Source organism: Melospiza georgiana, chromosome 5 (genome assembly GCF_028018845.1).
Source record: "Melospiza georgiana isolate bMelGeo1 chromosome 5, bMelGeo1.pri, whole genome shotgun sequence".
NCBI classification, from domain to species: Eukaryota; Metazoa; Chordata; class Aves; order Passeriformes; family Passerellidae; genus Melospiza; species Melospiza georgiana.
The window spans coordinates 50,990,169-51,006,400 of record NC_080434.1 but is presented as its reverse complement, the minus strand read 5'-3'; the positions used below and the strand labels follow the sequence as shown (position 1 = coordinate 51,006,400).

The 16,232-nt window shown below is 40.9% G+C and overlaps 1 protein-coding gene across 5 annotated transcripts in view; it reads right to left on the bottom strand.

The window, feature by feature from the left end:
• The window catches only part of APBB2 (amyloid beta precursor protein binding family B member 2), a 163,704-nt gene that overhangs the window by 37,603 nt on the left and 109,869 nt on the right, over positions 1-16,232 (bottom strand). For all 5 annotated transcript variants that reach the window (XM_058023907.1, XM_058023908.1, XM_058023910.1 and 2 more), the window contains 2 exons: positions 6,791-6,937; positions 2,430-2,557 (listed from right to left, as the gene is read on the bottom strand). In XM_058023907.1, the coding sequence (XP_057879890.1) occupies positions 2,430-2,557; positions 6,791-6,937 (275 nt within the window). The remainder of the gene's footprint in view (positions 1-2,429; positions 2,558-6,790; positions 6,938-16,232) is intronic.

Sequence of the window (16,232 nt, the reverse complement as noted above, 5' to 3'; positions counted from 1 at the left end):
TTAGAAATTTAGAAATTTTAGAAATTTTCTGGTACTCAGAATCTTTGAGACAGATAAAACAAGCTTCAGAAAATCTTTTACTGAGAAAGATTCTTCATGTTTGAAATTACATTTCCTATCAAAAGCTAGAGACAAAAAACCCCAAACCCTGACTATTGCAAATATCTTGACAATCACAGAAGGGCTTGGGTTGGAAGGGACCTCAAATATCATCTAGCTCCATCTTCCCTGCCTTAGGCAGGGACACTTTTCACTAGACCAGGTTGCTTAGACCTCCATCCAGCCTGGCCTTGAACCTTTCCAGGGATGGAGCACACACAGCTTCTCTGGGTAACCTGTTCCGGTGCCTCACCACCCTCACAGGAAAGAATTTCTTCCTGAGATGTAATCTAAACCTACTCTTTTTCATTTTGAAACCAATCTCCCTTGACCTGCCACTACATGCTCTTGTAAATTTCAGGTACTGAAAGGAGCATACAGGAAGGATGGGGTGAGACACCCCATAGTAAGGGGAGGGGTTAGATCCAACTGCCAACCCCCCTAGAACAAAACACAACCTGCAAAATAAAACAGATTCTATCATAAATTCCTACTCAGCCTCTCTCTGAGATTTATGACCTGAAAAGCCATCGTTACAAAATTTAACTACAGGAACGCCAAGCTATGCCTCAGGTCAGCTTGAAGCCTTCTCTTTTCCAGGCTGAACAATCCCAGGTCTCTCAGCCTTTCCTCATAGGAGAGGTGCTCCATCCCTCTGACCAACTTGGTGGCCCTCCTCTAACAGGTCCATGTCCTTCCTGTGCTGTGCCCCCAGAGCTGCAGCCCTGCAGGTGGGGTCTCACCAGAGCAGAGCAGAGCAGAGCAGAGGGGCAGAATCCCCTCCCTGCCCTGCTGCCCACGGGGCTCTGGATGCAGCCCAGGACACCTTTGGCTCTCTGGGCTGTGAGTGCCCATGGCTGGGTCATGTCCAGCCTCTCATCCAGCAGCATCACCAAATCCTCCCTGGCAGGGCTGCTCTGGGTCTGTGCATCCCCCAGTCTGTGCTTATACTGGGGGTTGTCCCAGCTCAGGTGCAGGACTCTGTACTTGGTTTTGTTAAACCATGTGAAATTCCTGAAGGTCCAGTTCTTGAGCCTGTCCAGGTCCTTTTCGATGGCATCTCATCCTTTAGAAGTCTCAACTGCACCAATCAGCTTGGTGGCATCAGCAAATTTGCAGAGGGTGTATTTGATCCCTTCATCTATGCCATTAATGAAGATATTAAGTAACACTGGCCCCAGTGCAGATCCCTGAAGGGCACCACTTATCACTGATGTCCACTGGGACTCTGAGCCATTGACCAGTAACCTCTGAATGCAACTATCCAATCACTTTCATATCCATCCAACAGTCCACTCATCAAACACATCTCTCTCCAGTTTAGAAAGAAGAATGTAGTGGGAGACTGTGTCAAAGGCGTTTTAGATAAATGACATCAGCAACCCTTCCCTTGTGCAGTAATGTGGTTATTCCATCACAGCCAGTATTGGTCATGCAGGACTTACCTGATCATTATCAAATATGGACACAAAAAGCAGAAGATTGCTGGTGTTACTCAATCCTTACCATCCTTGTGTCAGGATGGGTACTGTGCTAAGATCCTGGACTTTCTCCATATGAATGGCAATGTTTTCACTACATCAAAATGCCCAATCAGACTGGGAGGCAGGTCACTGTCCTGCTCCAAACAAGTCACCTTCACAACCCAGTTTCCTCAGCAGTATTACATGGCAAACAAGAATGCTACCAAGAGACCAGCCAAGAAGGAAACCTAAGGAAAGACTGCTTCTAGGGCAGGAAGGCCTTTAGCACATGCTCCTGGTTGCTTCCTACCACAAGGAACAACTTTAGCTCACAGGCAGCACATTTCAGGGACAAATCTCAGCTTTCCGCAACACCCTTGGGGATTTTCTTACACCAAGAACTAGAAGTAACAGTAATGACTAAACCCATTACTTTTCCCTCAATCCAGCTTTTTTCTCCATCATATTAAATACCTCAAGAAAGTATAAACACACACAGTCAGAGCATTGATAGTACATTTACTTGGACCAGCAGGAAGACATGCTTTCACACAGTCAGGAGAAACATCCTACGAGACATATTTGAAAACATGCTTTTATACCAAAAGTACTACATAGATCTGAAACAAATCAATGCTACCTGTGCAGTTCTATGCACCTGAGTTAATCTGAAAGGCTTGTTCAATGCAGGCTTAACAAGACAGCATACAAGTGATACACTACAAAATGCACAGAGTTTAAAAAGTAACACCAGCAACAAAAAGAAGCATTTACCCACCTTCTCTCGGGCCCTGGGACAGAGTAATGTGCAGTATGCATTAGCAGAAGGAAATAGCAGCAAGGCAGACAAGCAGAGCCAACACTCACCGGCCGTTGTCACGGCCCACGCCCCAGACTCGGATGCTCACGATGGGCTGCGCGTGCAGCACCGTGCGGTCCATGGGGTCAATCAGGTTCAGCATGTCATTCTCCAGGATGAGGTACATGTCTTTGCCCTGCAGATCCAGACAAAGTACACAGTGCATCACCCTCTCAGACTGGCTGGGATCAAGGTGTTATGTCTGTGCTGTTCAGACTAGCTTCATCTTTACTCAAAGGTTTGGGCTGTTCCAAGAGCAAATGAAAAAAGCTTCATATGCTTCTGGTGTGAAAAAGATCTAAGATGTTATCTTGCTACTGTATTTTTAAACAACCCCAATCACAAAAAGCTTTGATGTCTTTTAAATACAACTCATTCAGACCCAAACTACTGAGTTATTCAATAAGCTATGTGTTCATCTGTTTTTCAGTAAATTCTTCCAAATATATGAGAAATCATGGCCTGTACTCATAGTAAAAGCTTATATCAAAACCTGTACTTTTGAGGCCGAGTTCCTTCCTTCAAAGTGTTTTGTTTCCATAAAATTTAACCAATGGATTATGGGAACAGACAGCAATTTGTACATGTCAAAGGATTTACTCTTTGAAGAAAGATTAAAGGGGAAAACCCAGTATTAAAACCTGAATGTGAATTCTGCTAGTGAATGCAGAATCTTGGAGCCAGGACTTCTCCCCAGTTCTTCTGGCATGTAAGAACAAGGATAATGCTTTTTTTCTCTTGCAGGAAACAAATTTAGAGAAAATTCTCCTTTTGATGCTAATTCACAAATGCTTATCTTCCTTCTCTTGACAGCATTTGTAATAGGTCTGCTGCCTCCTCTAGCACATGTAATTTCCTTCTTCTTGAAGGCTGTACCCATACTCTTCAGACCATGAGATCTTACAGAAATGCTCCTGAACCTACTGCTGAGCAGTAAGACAAGCTCCTGATCAGAAGGTGGAAGCTATCAGCTACATACAGAGTAATTTGTTTCCTCTCTTTGGTGCCAGAATATATACATGAACAGAAAGAGTCTGAATCCCTACTGACTAATGATTCAAAACTGACCTTTTTCTTCATCTCAGTGACACAGAAACCCTTTTCCCTCTTGGTTAGAGAGGCTCAAGTCTTTATGATGCCTACTTTTGTGTTTGTGTAAGAAATACAATCATGTCACTCTGTGAGGGCTTTCTGCCATTGTTTGTAGGCAAGGCAGCAAGGGGCAGGCACTGCCCATTTCCCAGCAGGGATTCCAAGGGAAGCTGTGACACAGAGCTGGCACTGCAAGTACCAAGAGGGATGTGGGAGACACAGGTGACATCCAGTATGAGCAAAGCCTGAACAAGCATTTTTTGCCTGATGGAAAAAGCACATCTGTGGCTGAGATGCAAGGCTGGATATATAGGCTGCTCCTAGAGAAGAAGGAGCTGTGATAGCCATGCAAAAAACTGGGGTAAACCAGCAGCACTGAGATGCTAGTGGCAGATAGAAAAAGAAACATCATGAAGATAAAAAGGGAGAAATTTGCTTGGAGGTCAGAAGCAGTAAACAAATTATGTGAAGAATGCGACCAAGTGTCACACAGATTGATTTTTGGACCACTTTTATACTTATATATTTGTTCCAGAGGAAATTATTACAAAAAGGAAAAATATGTTATTCATGCAAAATAACACTGGGATTAGAGTAACAAAACAGGATCCAAATTAGCTGGAAAAAATTGGAGAAAAAATGGGCAGAGAAGCAACATAAGTCACAGGAAATGATCCTTGCAATGCTCAGGGGATCACTTGTCTGCAGCCAGAAGCAATATATTTTGCTAAATTTTGTTGCCTTATTATACAAAAGCTATTTTAGAGACGAAAGCACTGCATAGGTCAAAAAGAAATTATTAGACAGGCTAGGAGCTTGAACATAGGCTTTAATGTCTCAGACTGCTGAAGAGCTGCAGAGATCTGATGGTTTGAAGAAGAGCCATGGAGGGAAAGTGAATAAAGGAAAGAGAGGCTCAATCCCAGCAGTTTTTCTGGAAGTGTTACAGGCTGCAGTATATAGGTCAATGGAAGATATCTTTTTCATGTAAGTGAAATTGCAATGTACAGAAATGTAATTCATGGCAAAAGTGCAATACAAACAAAAGAACAGCGTTTTTCGGTTTGGATTTTACAGAACAGTAGAAGTTCAAAATTTATAGGCAATTTCTTTTGAAGCAAAGGGCATGAAATCCCACAGTAAAGCCACTAACAAAGCTTCTGCAGGGTCAGGGTTTTACCCGGGGTGTGGGAGGGTTTGTGGTTTGTTTTGCAGTTTTTTAAATCATGAAATCTTGGGGTTAGTCCTAACCCCAATTTCACTTTTTCATTATATTCTAGCTTAGGCAATCTTAAAATTCTTACATGCAGTCATTTAGCTCCATAATAGACTCCTGCTGTAATTGCTCCATCTGATGCATCAATGATGGAGTATAATTTTTTCAGGTTCCTTTCTAAGACATGCCTCTTCTAATCACTCTTGAAGCCTTACATTGCAGGCAGGAAAATGTGGTTGGATGTAATGAACTCTTTTAAAATCAGGGAGACAATTTACTTCAGGAGCCACCTATTCAAGCACAGTGTCTCTATTGTTTTGTCAGGCTGATTTTTTTTTTAATGAATAGCACTCTTAATTTAAACATCCATTCAAGAGGACCAAAACTTTTTACCAGCTTAGCTTGAAAACCTGCAAGGATTTCCAAAAAAGAATAAGGGGATTGACAGAGAGATATAGAAAAAACGTGAACATTAACTCTTAAAATAAATCATGAGGGTTCAAAGTAAACACTATATTTCAAGGTGATCAAAGTGCTGCTATCTGAAATATGGATGAGATTACACACATGTAAAGATACTGGATTTTTTTCTACCCTGAGGTCAGCAGTAAGTCCAAAGCCCGTGACTGACACATCTCTAATTGTCTATATTATCTAAAAAAACTGTTCCCAGGTGTAAGAAAGAAAGGAAAACAATATTATTTTGTTTATTTATATGTGCAATATATACTTTGTACATACAAAAATCCTGCTAAAATTATTTTAAATGGATAGAACACTATATATGTGCTCCTTTACACATAATTTCAATTTTTAAGGGCACTTTCCCCCAGCATCTCAGCATTGCTGGGGTCATAGCTAGGATGGTGAACTGGAGCCATAGACTGCAACAATAACTTGGGAGCCTGAATGATATTTTTCCTGAAACTTTTACTGAAATGTAGACAAGTCTTTCTTTTGATTTCTTTTTTTTTGTTTGGCAGTGCCATTTCTCTTAGGAGGGAAAGTTACAACATTCACTCTTTTGTCAATTTTGAATTCAGCTCCTGTGTGACCAATCCACATTAGTGTAACCCTTCTGAAAACATGTCAGGAGAGAGGTAGAAAATGAGATTTGGCAGAAGTTGAAGATGTTCCATGAACAATCAAATAACAAAGATGTTTTAGTGCGACTTTGTCTCCTATGTCCTCTGTCTGTCCCACCTTTTCCCTTCTTGTTACACTTACTGACCCCTCAACATCTCCCCCTTCCTCATCTGTCCCCAGCACACCTGGGCACAGATGAATACCTGACAGTATTTTCTACATCACAAAACTGAAATGTCCCTTCAATTTTCCCTGAGTTCCCAGTTATCATCTCTTTCTGAGCCAACTCAGAAAGAAGCAGAGAGCAACTGTGGTACAGACAGTGAAGGCACACTGACCCTTCAGCAAACCAGGAAAGAGGAAAGCTGGGCTCTCTCCTCTTTCCTCAGTGTGTGGGAATCTGGCATCCTTCAAAACTGGATGACACTGGTGCAGAAATTCAAGAGTTATTGGAGAGGAGCCAACAGACAGACTGATGACATATAATTAATTTCCTTCTGAAACACTGATAAAATAATAATTGTAAGATAAACCATCTGTCCATCAGTTCCAATCTTCTCATACATTTCAGAACCACAACCCTGCCAGTGTGGGTTTCCTTAAAGTCCTTTGTCATTGTGAAACCTTTGAAAATGCTGTTACAAATAATCACTTTTAGACCTCTGGTCAAGAAGAGTTACACTGAATTTCAACAGTTTGGCCTGTGTGTCCCCAGCACTGCCACTGCACAGGCGTGTACTAGCTCAGATGTAACAGGAAAGTGAGCTCTTTGGGGCATCTGCTGTCCTGAGCAGTTTGGAACAAAAAAGTCAACACTTTCCCTGAACCCTTTTATATATTTGGCAATGCCAGGCTGAGGTAGTGAAATCCCAAACACAGAACATGGAAGTAGCTGTCTACAGAATTGCTCCTTTGAGATGTTTTATGATGTGAGAGGGATGTTCCAAGAGGAGAAGTTGTTCACTCTGTTCTTACCTCTCCCCAAATGCCAACAGTGTCTCTGATGTCATTTTTACAGTAAGAGAGTTGTCTGATGCAATTGTTCACAGCAACACTGCTCTTTCCAGGAGCCAGATCTTCTTCTGCCATTTCTACCCAGCCCAGAGATCGCACAGCGAAGCACTAGAAATAAATCAAAAACCATCTGTCATACAACAGCAACTAGGCAGTTAATGGTAAAGGTCTCCATCTCGTATGGGAAAAAAATGAAGGCCTTGTAGATGGCCTTACATTCAAAGATAAGTAAATGAAAATCTAATTTGTGAATGGCAAGGTGAAAACATTCAAAGGAAAGAAGAAGAATGCATAACTTGCTATGAATAGTGTCAGTGGAGGTAACAGCAATGCCTTCCAATAAAATGATTTTAAGATAAAGGAGGAAACAAGAGAGCAGGAAATACTAGGATACACACAAATACAAAAACAGTAAAGGAAAAAACACAACTATAGATAGAGTATAGAATTGAAATTTTAGCTAGAATCTAATTGAAAAGAAAGAAAACCCTACTGGATTATGTCTCCTATGAGATATCCACTGTCTGGCTTTTTACCAGAAAATTACACTTTTTTCTGGATTACAGCAATCACTTCTATAGTTAGTTTACCTAAGGTAGCAAGCAATAACAATTTCAAAGCTAAGTAGAAGATAAGCTCTCATAAGAGGAAAGCAGGCTTTTTCTAGAAAAAATTCAAAATTACCTTTAAAATAAAACACTCTAATTATGCATTTGTTAGCAGAAAGCTGTTTAGCCAACTAGAGCACTCAGTTGGCTGAACAAGCCAAGGCAACATTATTTTGTGCAAATGGTACTTTTGCAAACAAATCAAAATTGAAGAAATTGAATGGCACCCTACACCTACTAAGGTACAGAATAAAAAGTGTTTATTCTGAAAAAACACCAAAACCTGCTCATTTGCCCTCAGGCATTATGGTGGGAGGAATACAGACCCCACACTAAGCCAATAGGAACTTGTCTATGAGACCAAGACTTCTTCCAGAGAAGGTTACAGGAGTTTCACTCTGAACCACAGCCATGGGCTCCACAGGCTGCTTGTTGAACCTCCTGAGCAGGCACACCAAATGCTTCAGGAGGTCCCTAAAGGCTCAGCAATAGCAGAGCAACACTCATGGCTGAGTGCTGCTGCCCTGTGCCACACAGCTTTCCTTGCTGTCAGCAGCATCCTGCGGGTCCTTGGGAAAGCAGGGTGTGATCCTGGGAGCTGCAGGGAGGAAGGCAGTGCTGGGACTGTTGGGAGCCCTGCTGCCTCCAGCAGCACCCTGCCACCCTGCCCAGCAGCTGCAACAGAAGCCCAGGCTGCAGCTACCAATCCTCCTTAGGATGCAGTAAATAAATCAGCTTCAGAGCTCAAAAGCTGAGTCTTCACTTGCCACCTTCTCAAAGCTGCTGAGAAGTCAGAGAGCTGATCCAGCTCACACACGGTCACTGGTGTGTCCTTTGGGAACAGCTGCCCTCAAAAAAACCCTACCCCAGAACACCAAGGTATTTTAAACATGCATAATGTGTCAACTTCGGCAAACTAAGGAAGGAATAAAATTCACCAGTGGATAAAAAGAGTAATGAGTTTGTCCCTCCCTTTAAAACTTCTCCTTCAGCCTTCTTTCAGTTTGCACAATGCACTCCAGGCTCACTCCACCAAGCAGGAAAGAACCTGCTTCCTGAACCCCTGGTACCCACTCCAAGGAGTTATTAAGGCTGCATCTCATCTCAGGTATCAGACAGCAAACACACTCTGCAATTGCATAAAACTCTTTAGTGAGAGTAGATAAAAAATTAAAGCCTTTCATGCCTCCAGCTTTTTGTGGATTTTTTTTCTTTTTTTTTGCTTTGGAAACAAGGGAATCAACATGCAAATTCTCCCACACTGCTGCTTCCTGACCCAGCTCTGCTGGAAACCCACAAAAGTGCTGACTTTCAATTCTGAAGGGCCATGAAGGAGAAGGTGAAAAAGGAGACAAACGAGGGGTCAATACTCAGGGGTGCTCTTCACTTCAGGGCTACACAAGATACCAAAACACCCCATTTTTTAGCAATTATTAAGGTGGTCTAATCTAAAGATTGCAAAATTGTTTCAGGCACATTAGATGCTCATGAATCTTGCTAAAAGTGCTGCTATACTCACTGGGGTATTAAATATTTATCTTTGCAAGCTTTAAAAATACTGATTCTACTGTACCAGAAGAAAGGGGTTTTTTACAAGTATTTAAATATTAAATTGAATAGTAGAATACTGGCAGAGAGAAACATTCTCCAAATCATAAGAGAGGTGAAGAACTAAATACACACAATAAGCACACTGTTTCCTTGTTGCTCTTCACATCTCAAGTCATCTGCAATTTGTTAGCTGCTTTCTGAACACAAGGATAAATACAGAATCACAGAATGCTTTGGGTTGGAAGGGACCTTAAAGATTGTCTCCATCCAATCCCCTGTTGTGGGCAGGGACACCTTTCACCAGACCAGACTGCTCAGAAGTCCATCCAACCTATATAGTCCTTGCACTGAACAGTGTATCTTAAGAAGGCCAAAATTGATGAAAGACTATCAATTCAACTTGACAGCAGGTAAATCTCTTATTAGTAAAGATGGTGAACTGTTTTGCTATTTTTTTCCTGGTCTTTCTTTAATCTATGTTTGAAATTCTCTGGTGGCAGCATCCACCGTACTGATGCAGCCCACTGCCAAAACAATAAAGTGAGCAGAACACAACACTCTTGCCTACCCCGCATATTGCCCTCTATGTGAAAGACATGGCTTCCTTTCCTGCTTCTATTCCCTCTTGGTCCTTCCAAGTGAGGTAGGCATGAGAAAGCCCTTGGCTTCTGGCACCTGACAAGTTTCTGTGTATTTCACAAGAAGCCCTTACCATAACCCAAACAAAATGCTTCAGAAAACAAACCAATTTCCCATAAACTCACTGCAAACAAAAACCTCTCAATAAACCTTAAAAAGACTCAACATTCTACTCACATTCTACTCTATACATGTACCTGAGTATATATATAAAAGTAACTTTCTTTTGTTTAAAATATACCTAAAAGCAAAAAACTTTGTATTTTGTGGTTAAGTGAATGCATGTGCTGATGTGGCTCAGCAGTCATGGCTGACCCTCATGCAGATTTTCAGAACTAGAAAAGAGGAGGACTCAGTAACATGTGACACATACCAGGGTCCACTCAGCATCAGTGGAGCAGAAGTTATAAATACACAAATGTATTTATATATTTATAAATACATAAGTGTAGTGGGAGAGAGGTGGAAGTCTGAGCATGCCTGCCTGTCTGTCAGCAGCTGGACTGTCAGAGATCCACTTCGTGTTTTATTATAGGTTGCTTTTTTCCTCTTTCATTATTTAGAGGTTCTCTTCCCTTAAAACAAAAGAGCACAAAGCCCAGCAGAAACAAACCACCTAGTGTCTCCAGTCAGATAGGACCTAATTTTTACCATGGCTGGAGGAGTCAGGCATGAGAGCAGAATTTTTTGGAACTCTAACACATTAACACAGCATCATGGTCCCCTGCCTCCCACCAATGACACTGACAAGCCAAGAAACAAAGTACTTCCTCTGACCCCAAAGAGCCTTGATAATGCACTCTATTGTCTTCTGGAACTAACACCCAGAGGCAAACCAAGCCCAGCTAAAAACAGAGTGTAGCTTTTCTTCATTAAGTGCCTATGAGCTCATTCCCGGAAATGCCAGTTTGTTATGCATCTCTTCTCAAGGCTTAGAGATAATTAGTGGCATTTAATAATTATTGGCCTGTCATAATTTCACAGTAATCCCAATGTCAACTTTTGTCTTACAGTAGTCTATCTAATTTATTTTCTCTCTTAGAGTAAGTTTTCTGTGCCTGGTCAGGCTGTCTGCTTCACTCTTTTCAAGAGCTGGCAAAGAAAAACAAAAGAAGTTGATAAATACAGCAGGCTGAAAGATACTTAGGAATTGTATACTGTGCAAACATCGCTGTGTGGGATTGGGAAGATCAAAGATATTACCACAAACACTGCATGCTGAGAGAAGTGAATGAAAGTGTCACTTAAACCATGGTAAGCCAATAATTTTGTATTTTCATCTTGACTGGACACTTCACATTTCCTGACTGGCTACACAGGATATTGTACAAAGAAGTTACATACAGGTTAAAAAATCCACCTTATCACACACTAGCCCAAGAAAAGACAGGTGAACAAAAATAAAAACACAGCTATTGCTGCTTGGTTTTACAGTTCTGGGGAACCTATGTTCAAATGGTTGCAAATCCAATTAATGTTTCAGGGTTAATGATCTGTAACCTAAGAACCAAACTCATAAATGCTGTCATCTGAACTCTGTATAGAGCTGTAAACCCTTCTTGCAGTGCAGTTCTGATCCAAAATACTGCTTAAAGCTGGGGAACTTTAGGACTGAAGAAATGGACAAACCACAGATCCCGTTTGCTCTCTGGCATTGCAAACCCTTCACCACAGGGCAGGTCCTGCTCTGCAGCAGCTTTCCCAAGAGGAACCCTGGAAGGAGCTTTGGCAGGGACAGAGAGCTCTGACAAAGTTCTAACCATAAGCAAATGCACACTCTACTTGTTGCCTCATGCAGTGCTAAGCATGAAGCACTAAGAAAATTAAAATAAAATAACTGAGAAAGACAAAGCAAATACAATCCCCTACTAAAAAGAGGGCAAGAGATCAAGTGCACATGACTGATGGCAGAGTAGTGTTGGAAGCTGGATGGATCATAAAGGTGTGGATAGAAAAGATCCCACAAGAGGGTGAAAGTGAATTAGAGCATCAGTTTGAGAACAACAACTAATGCACATTACCAGACCACAGACAGATTGCTTTTCACATTACACAGCTGTTGGCAGCCACTATGAACACATCTGCATTAAGGGAATGTTTGCCTTGATGCTTTAAATATGTGCTACTTATTTCTTCTCTACTTCCAAGCCCACAGGATGGTTTTGAGTAGTTTCCCTTTGTTTCCTTTTACATTTTCCCTTTCTAAAGGTTATATCTGCCTGCAGACATGTAAATCACTACAATATTTAATAAGGTCTTTTATCACAGACCACTGAGCAGGTTTGTGCCTGAGACACAGCATGTAGGTCACATAATTAACCATTTATTATGCAGCCAACCAAGATTTCACTCGCATTTTATTTGATACTTTGAAAATTAAAAAAACCTATCATATTATTTTGTGCTTTGGAAGCATAACATAACATCTTTCTATTCTGAGGAAGAAGTATGTTCCAGTTTATTTTCCTACTACACAGCAAGAAAGATTACATCGATTTCAGATGAAAACACTATAGAAGATCAAAGAATAACAAGAGAATAAAAAGAATTTATGCAATTAATGAACAAGCACTTTCATTTAATTGACATGAAGAGACTGCAGTGCATTTACTTTCTCAAAGAAATATTCACAGATGTCAAATAAAAGTTCTTAGCTACAAAAAATTCAAAATGCTTAATCAAAAACAACTAATAAGACCTTTCAACATTTCCAGCTTCCTGTGGCAGTTAATCTTTTAGTACTTGAATTACTGAAAATGCACGTGAAATACAAAAATAAGGACAGAAGTATTCAGGTCACAACAGAATTCAAAAGTCACTAATAAATGCTATTTCAGGCAGATGACTATAAACTAAACTCCCCTAAAATTAAATATGGTGACTTCACAAATACTATAAAATAACCTTTATAATACATTACTTCTTTAGAGGAGGTCAGTATCCAATTTTCTGCTCTCACAGTCCCTTACTCATTCTCCAAGCCACTACAGTCTCATTTTTCCAGACCTGCAGACTTCAATGTGTAGGATCACAAAAGTTCCTCTCTTGTTTTGAGCTTAATACTTTTGTCTCAATGGTTCCCCCTGGCTTACAGCCAGAGGTCAAATCTGCTCTACCAAGGCAAGAAAATGTTGCAGGAACATTGTGCTGGCTCAAGACCTTTTAAAATCCAGTCATTTGAGCAAAAAATAGAATGGACCCTACCAATCTCTAACAGCTCCTTCTGAAGAATAAATTAAAATCATCTTATTCTTTTCTCTAGTCATAGCAAGAGAGGTTTTCACTTTAGATGCTTTACAGATACCCTGACTTCAGATCCTAAAGGGATGGGTTTATACACTTTACTTTAAGTCAAGGCTAGGCTGGGCTTCATTTCAGTACAGTGAAATAAAACCTGTGCTTCCTCATTTAAGAAAAGGCAGTCATATTTTTCACTAGAAACTAATAAAGGATGTTCAAACTCAGGTCTATCTTGCAGAGTAACTGAACTGTTAGGGTAACTCAGATAAGCAGATTTTGCTGTTCTATGACACACACGTGACTCCCACAAATACACACACTGTCAGGAGAGACAAACCCTGCAGGAGTTTACAGAGCATAAAGAATGTGTGCACCCATTTCTTTAGAACTAGTGCTCTGCATTTATTAACTTTAACCTTAAATGCTGTATTTTCCCAATGTATGCTCTTCTTCAGGCTGACAGATATATAAGTGCTTCTGATGCCATCAGCAGTACTTTATTTAGTACCGTGGTGCATAATTTCAAAGGGAATATGCATGACATCCAAATTTTAAAGGAAACAAAAACCCCTGAAGAGCTCCCAACCTTTAAGTGAACTCTTGACCTTATGAATCAATGGATAAAAAACTTCCAGCTTCACTAAAGTCAGAATTTCAGTCTCTTTGGAAGGAACGTCATTACAAGTAATTTGATTTCTGCAGAAATTATGTTTACAACAGGATCAAAAGTCAATGAAGTTAAATCACTATTGATCGATTTCTGCTTTTCAAAAAAGACTCAAATAAACATGAATCCAGAGCCCAGAAATCTTGAGCCCTGGTGGACCGCCCACATTTGAGGACCCATTTACTGTCATGCTGTCTCCTTGAAGCACCATGGAGCCATAATTTCCAAACATATGGAATAATGCATTATGTGCAACAAGGCACTATGATGCACATATGCTTCATATATATGAAGCACATCTCATGCTTTCACATCTCTTAAGAGATAAATAATATCCCTTTTCTCTTGGATGAAATGCAGAGAATTTTGACAAGGAAAATGTCTCATTTTTTAAAGTAAAATTTACAAGTAGAACTAAAAATAAATATACATGCTGGCTAGAGCTATCTAAATATTGCTCTGTCATTCAACTCAATATTCTACTTTTATTGATTTTTAAATGAATTTCCTCCATAATTGCACCTTTCAGCTAGTCCACAATGGACAAATAACTCACCAAGTTTGTATCATGCAGGTTTCAAAATGTGTATGTGCAATTTACAACAGAAATAAATATACACATTTATATAGGCACATAAATACAAACAGCACTTTTTTCCATTAAATATCTATGCCACGGAATGGCAAACACTGTAACATTTCAAACTAGAACAAGCTATTTCCCTGAGCTGCCCTAAACTGGCAAGGTAATGTAAATAATTGAAGAGAAATACAAGAATATCTGTCAGTTCATTTTGTAGCAATAGGATGAACAGACATTCAAGAGGCAATTCACGTTCAACAGGCGATTCCAGAGCTGAAGCTGGCAGGGGCTGCATAGATTGTTTTAGAGGAGGAATGGCTGGTCTCAAATGGGGAGCATGAAGGGCTGCAAGCTGGGATTACCTGTGCACTGCAGCAGCAAAGCTGCTGGGGGGCTGACAGGGAGCTGTGCCAGCAATACCAGCCCAGCTGTGCTGAACTGGGAGCTGCTTGCTGACAGAATCCATTGGGCTGCACAATGGCCACAGAAACTTTTTGCCTGTGGCACATGAGTGTGATGAGCTGCTGCTTCTCCCAGTTTCTGTCCATCCTTGAGGGTTCCTTCAACAATCACACCATAAGTACTGCTGGCCCATGAAAATTTTACTGTGTGGCACCATAAAACAGTGAATAAACTGTGATTAAAAACTACTAAAATAAGCAACACTAAAATATTAGAAAGTGAAGATTCTTGAAAAAAAATTTTTTTTTTTTTGCTTAGATCAGCAGCCTGGGGTTTTCTGTGTTCTACTGAACCACCACAGTTTGTTATATGGCTGTACACAGCAAGACGCTGTACACAGACTCCAGCCAAGAAAAACTGGACTGTGCACCTCCATTAGAAAAGTACTGCAGATGACACTGGCACTTTGACCTGGTGAAGCAACAGAAACTGCCACCATGGAAGAAACAACATCACTAATAAAAATAAAATTATAATAGGCATATTCATGCTTTCTCAAACGTAGCCAGCATTTCCTAGTATCCCATGCCTGAGAGGCCACAGCAGCATATTGGGTGTCCCACAGCTGCAATTCCAGAGGCAAGGCTCCCTCCAGTGTCACCTCACCAGACTGGCAGCCAGGGAAGCTGCCTCCCCACAAGGACAGTGGTCACTGGCAGGCACCCAAAGTGCCCACACAACTTGGCCACTCATGGCAAAGGCAGTGACTGTCCCAAGGACAAAGCAGGACCCACATCATTCCCACCTGCATCAGCCATCCTCCAGTAATACACTTGGCACCTCTGTTCTTACTTACCCCAGCAATAACTCCTGGTCAACACACCTGTGGCAGACACAGCTACTGTTAAGTCTGGAACTTCACTGGCCATGAAGATCTTTTATTTTGATTTGAAACAAAGGTGTTCCTATGATTTATCTTCTCTTTTTCCAATCCTGCAAAAATCTCCCAGCCCAGTGCAAACCTTTTGTACAGCGCATCTTAACAAAACAAATCCTGATAATGCCCCCAAACTCAAGATGTAATTCTTGCATTATGAACCTGTAAAATAGTGGTAAATATTCAAGCAGTTTCCATTCTCTTTCACATGATGAATGGCTTTGTGATGTATTTTTTTAAGGACGATTACAAGTAAAATGTCTGCTCAATATCCCTCCTACTGTTTGGGCCCTCATGTCCTAATTGTGCGTCTTAGGTTCCCAATTAATTAGATCCCAGAGATACATGGGATTCCTAGGAGTGAAAGACATGTAATATTTTGCAGGATCTCATTATAATCTTGAATGGCTTGAGAAATTAGGCTACATTATCCTGTGGAAACCCAGGGCACTGGGAATATTTCTCTGTCTGCTCTGGGGTGCCCTGACCCCCAGGGGAACACTGACTTTGACCCTCATTCATGGAGAAAGTTTCCTAGACTTCAAGATAGACTAGAGCCCACAAAAGTGTGAAATAGATTCTAGAGAGTAGTGTACGTGTATCACTTGGTGAGAAATTTAGGGTTTGGGATTTTTAGTATGTTGTGGATGGAAGCAAGATGGAGGGCACAGGGTGTTGTCATCCTGGGTTTCTTCTTTATGCTGCTTCCTTCTTCTTCATGGGTTTGGGTGGCATTTTGTAATTGGGCAGAAAAGTCCACATTGTGAGCCCTTTGG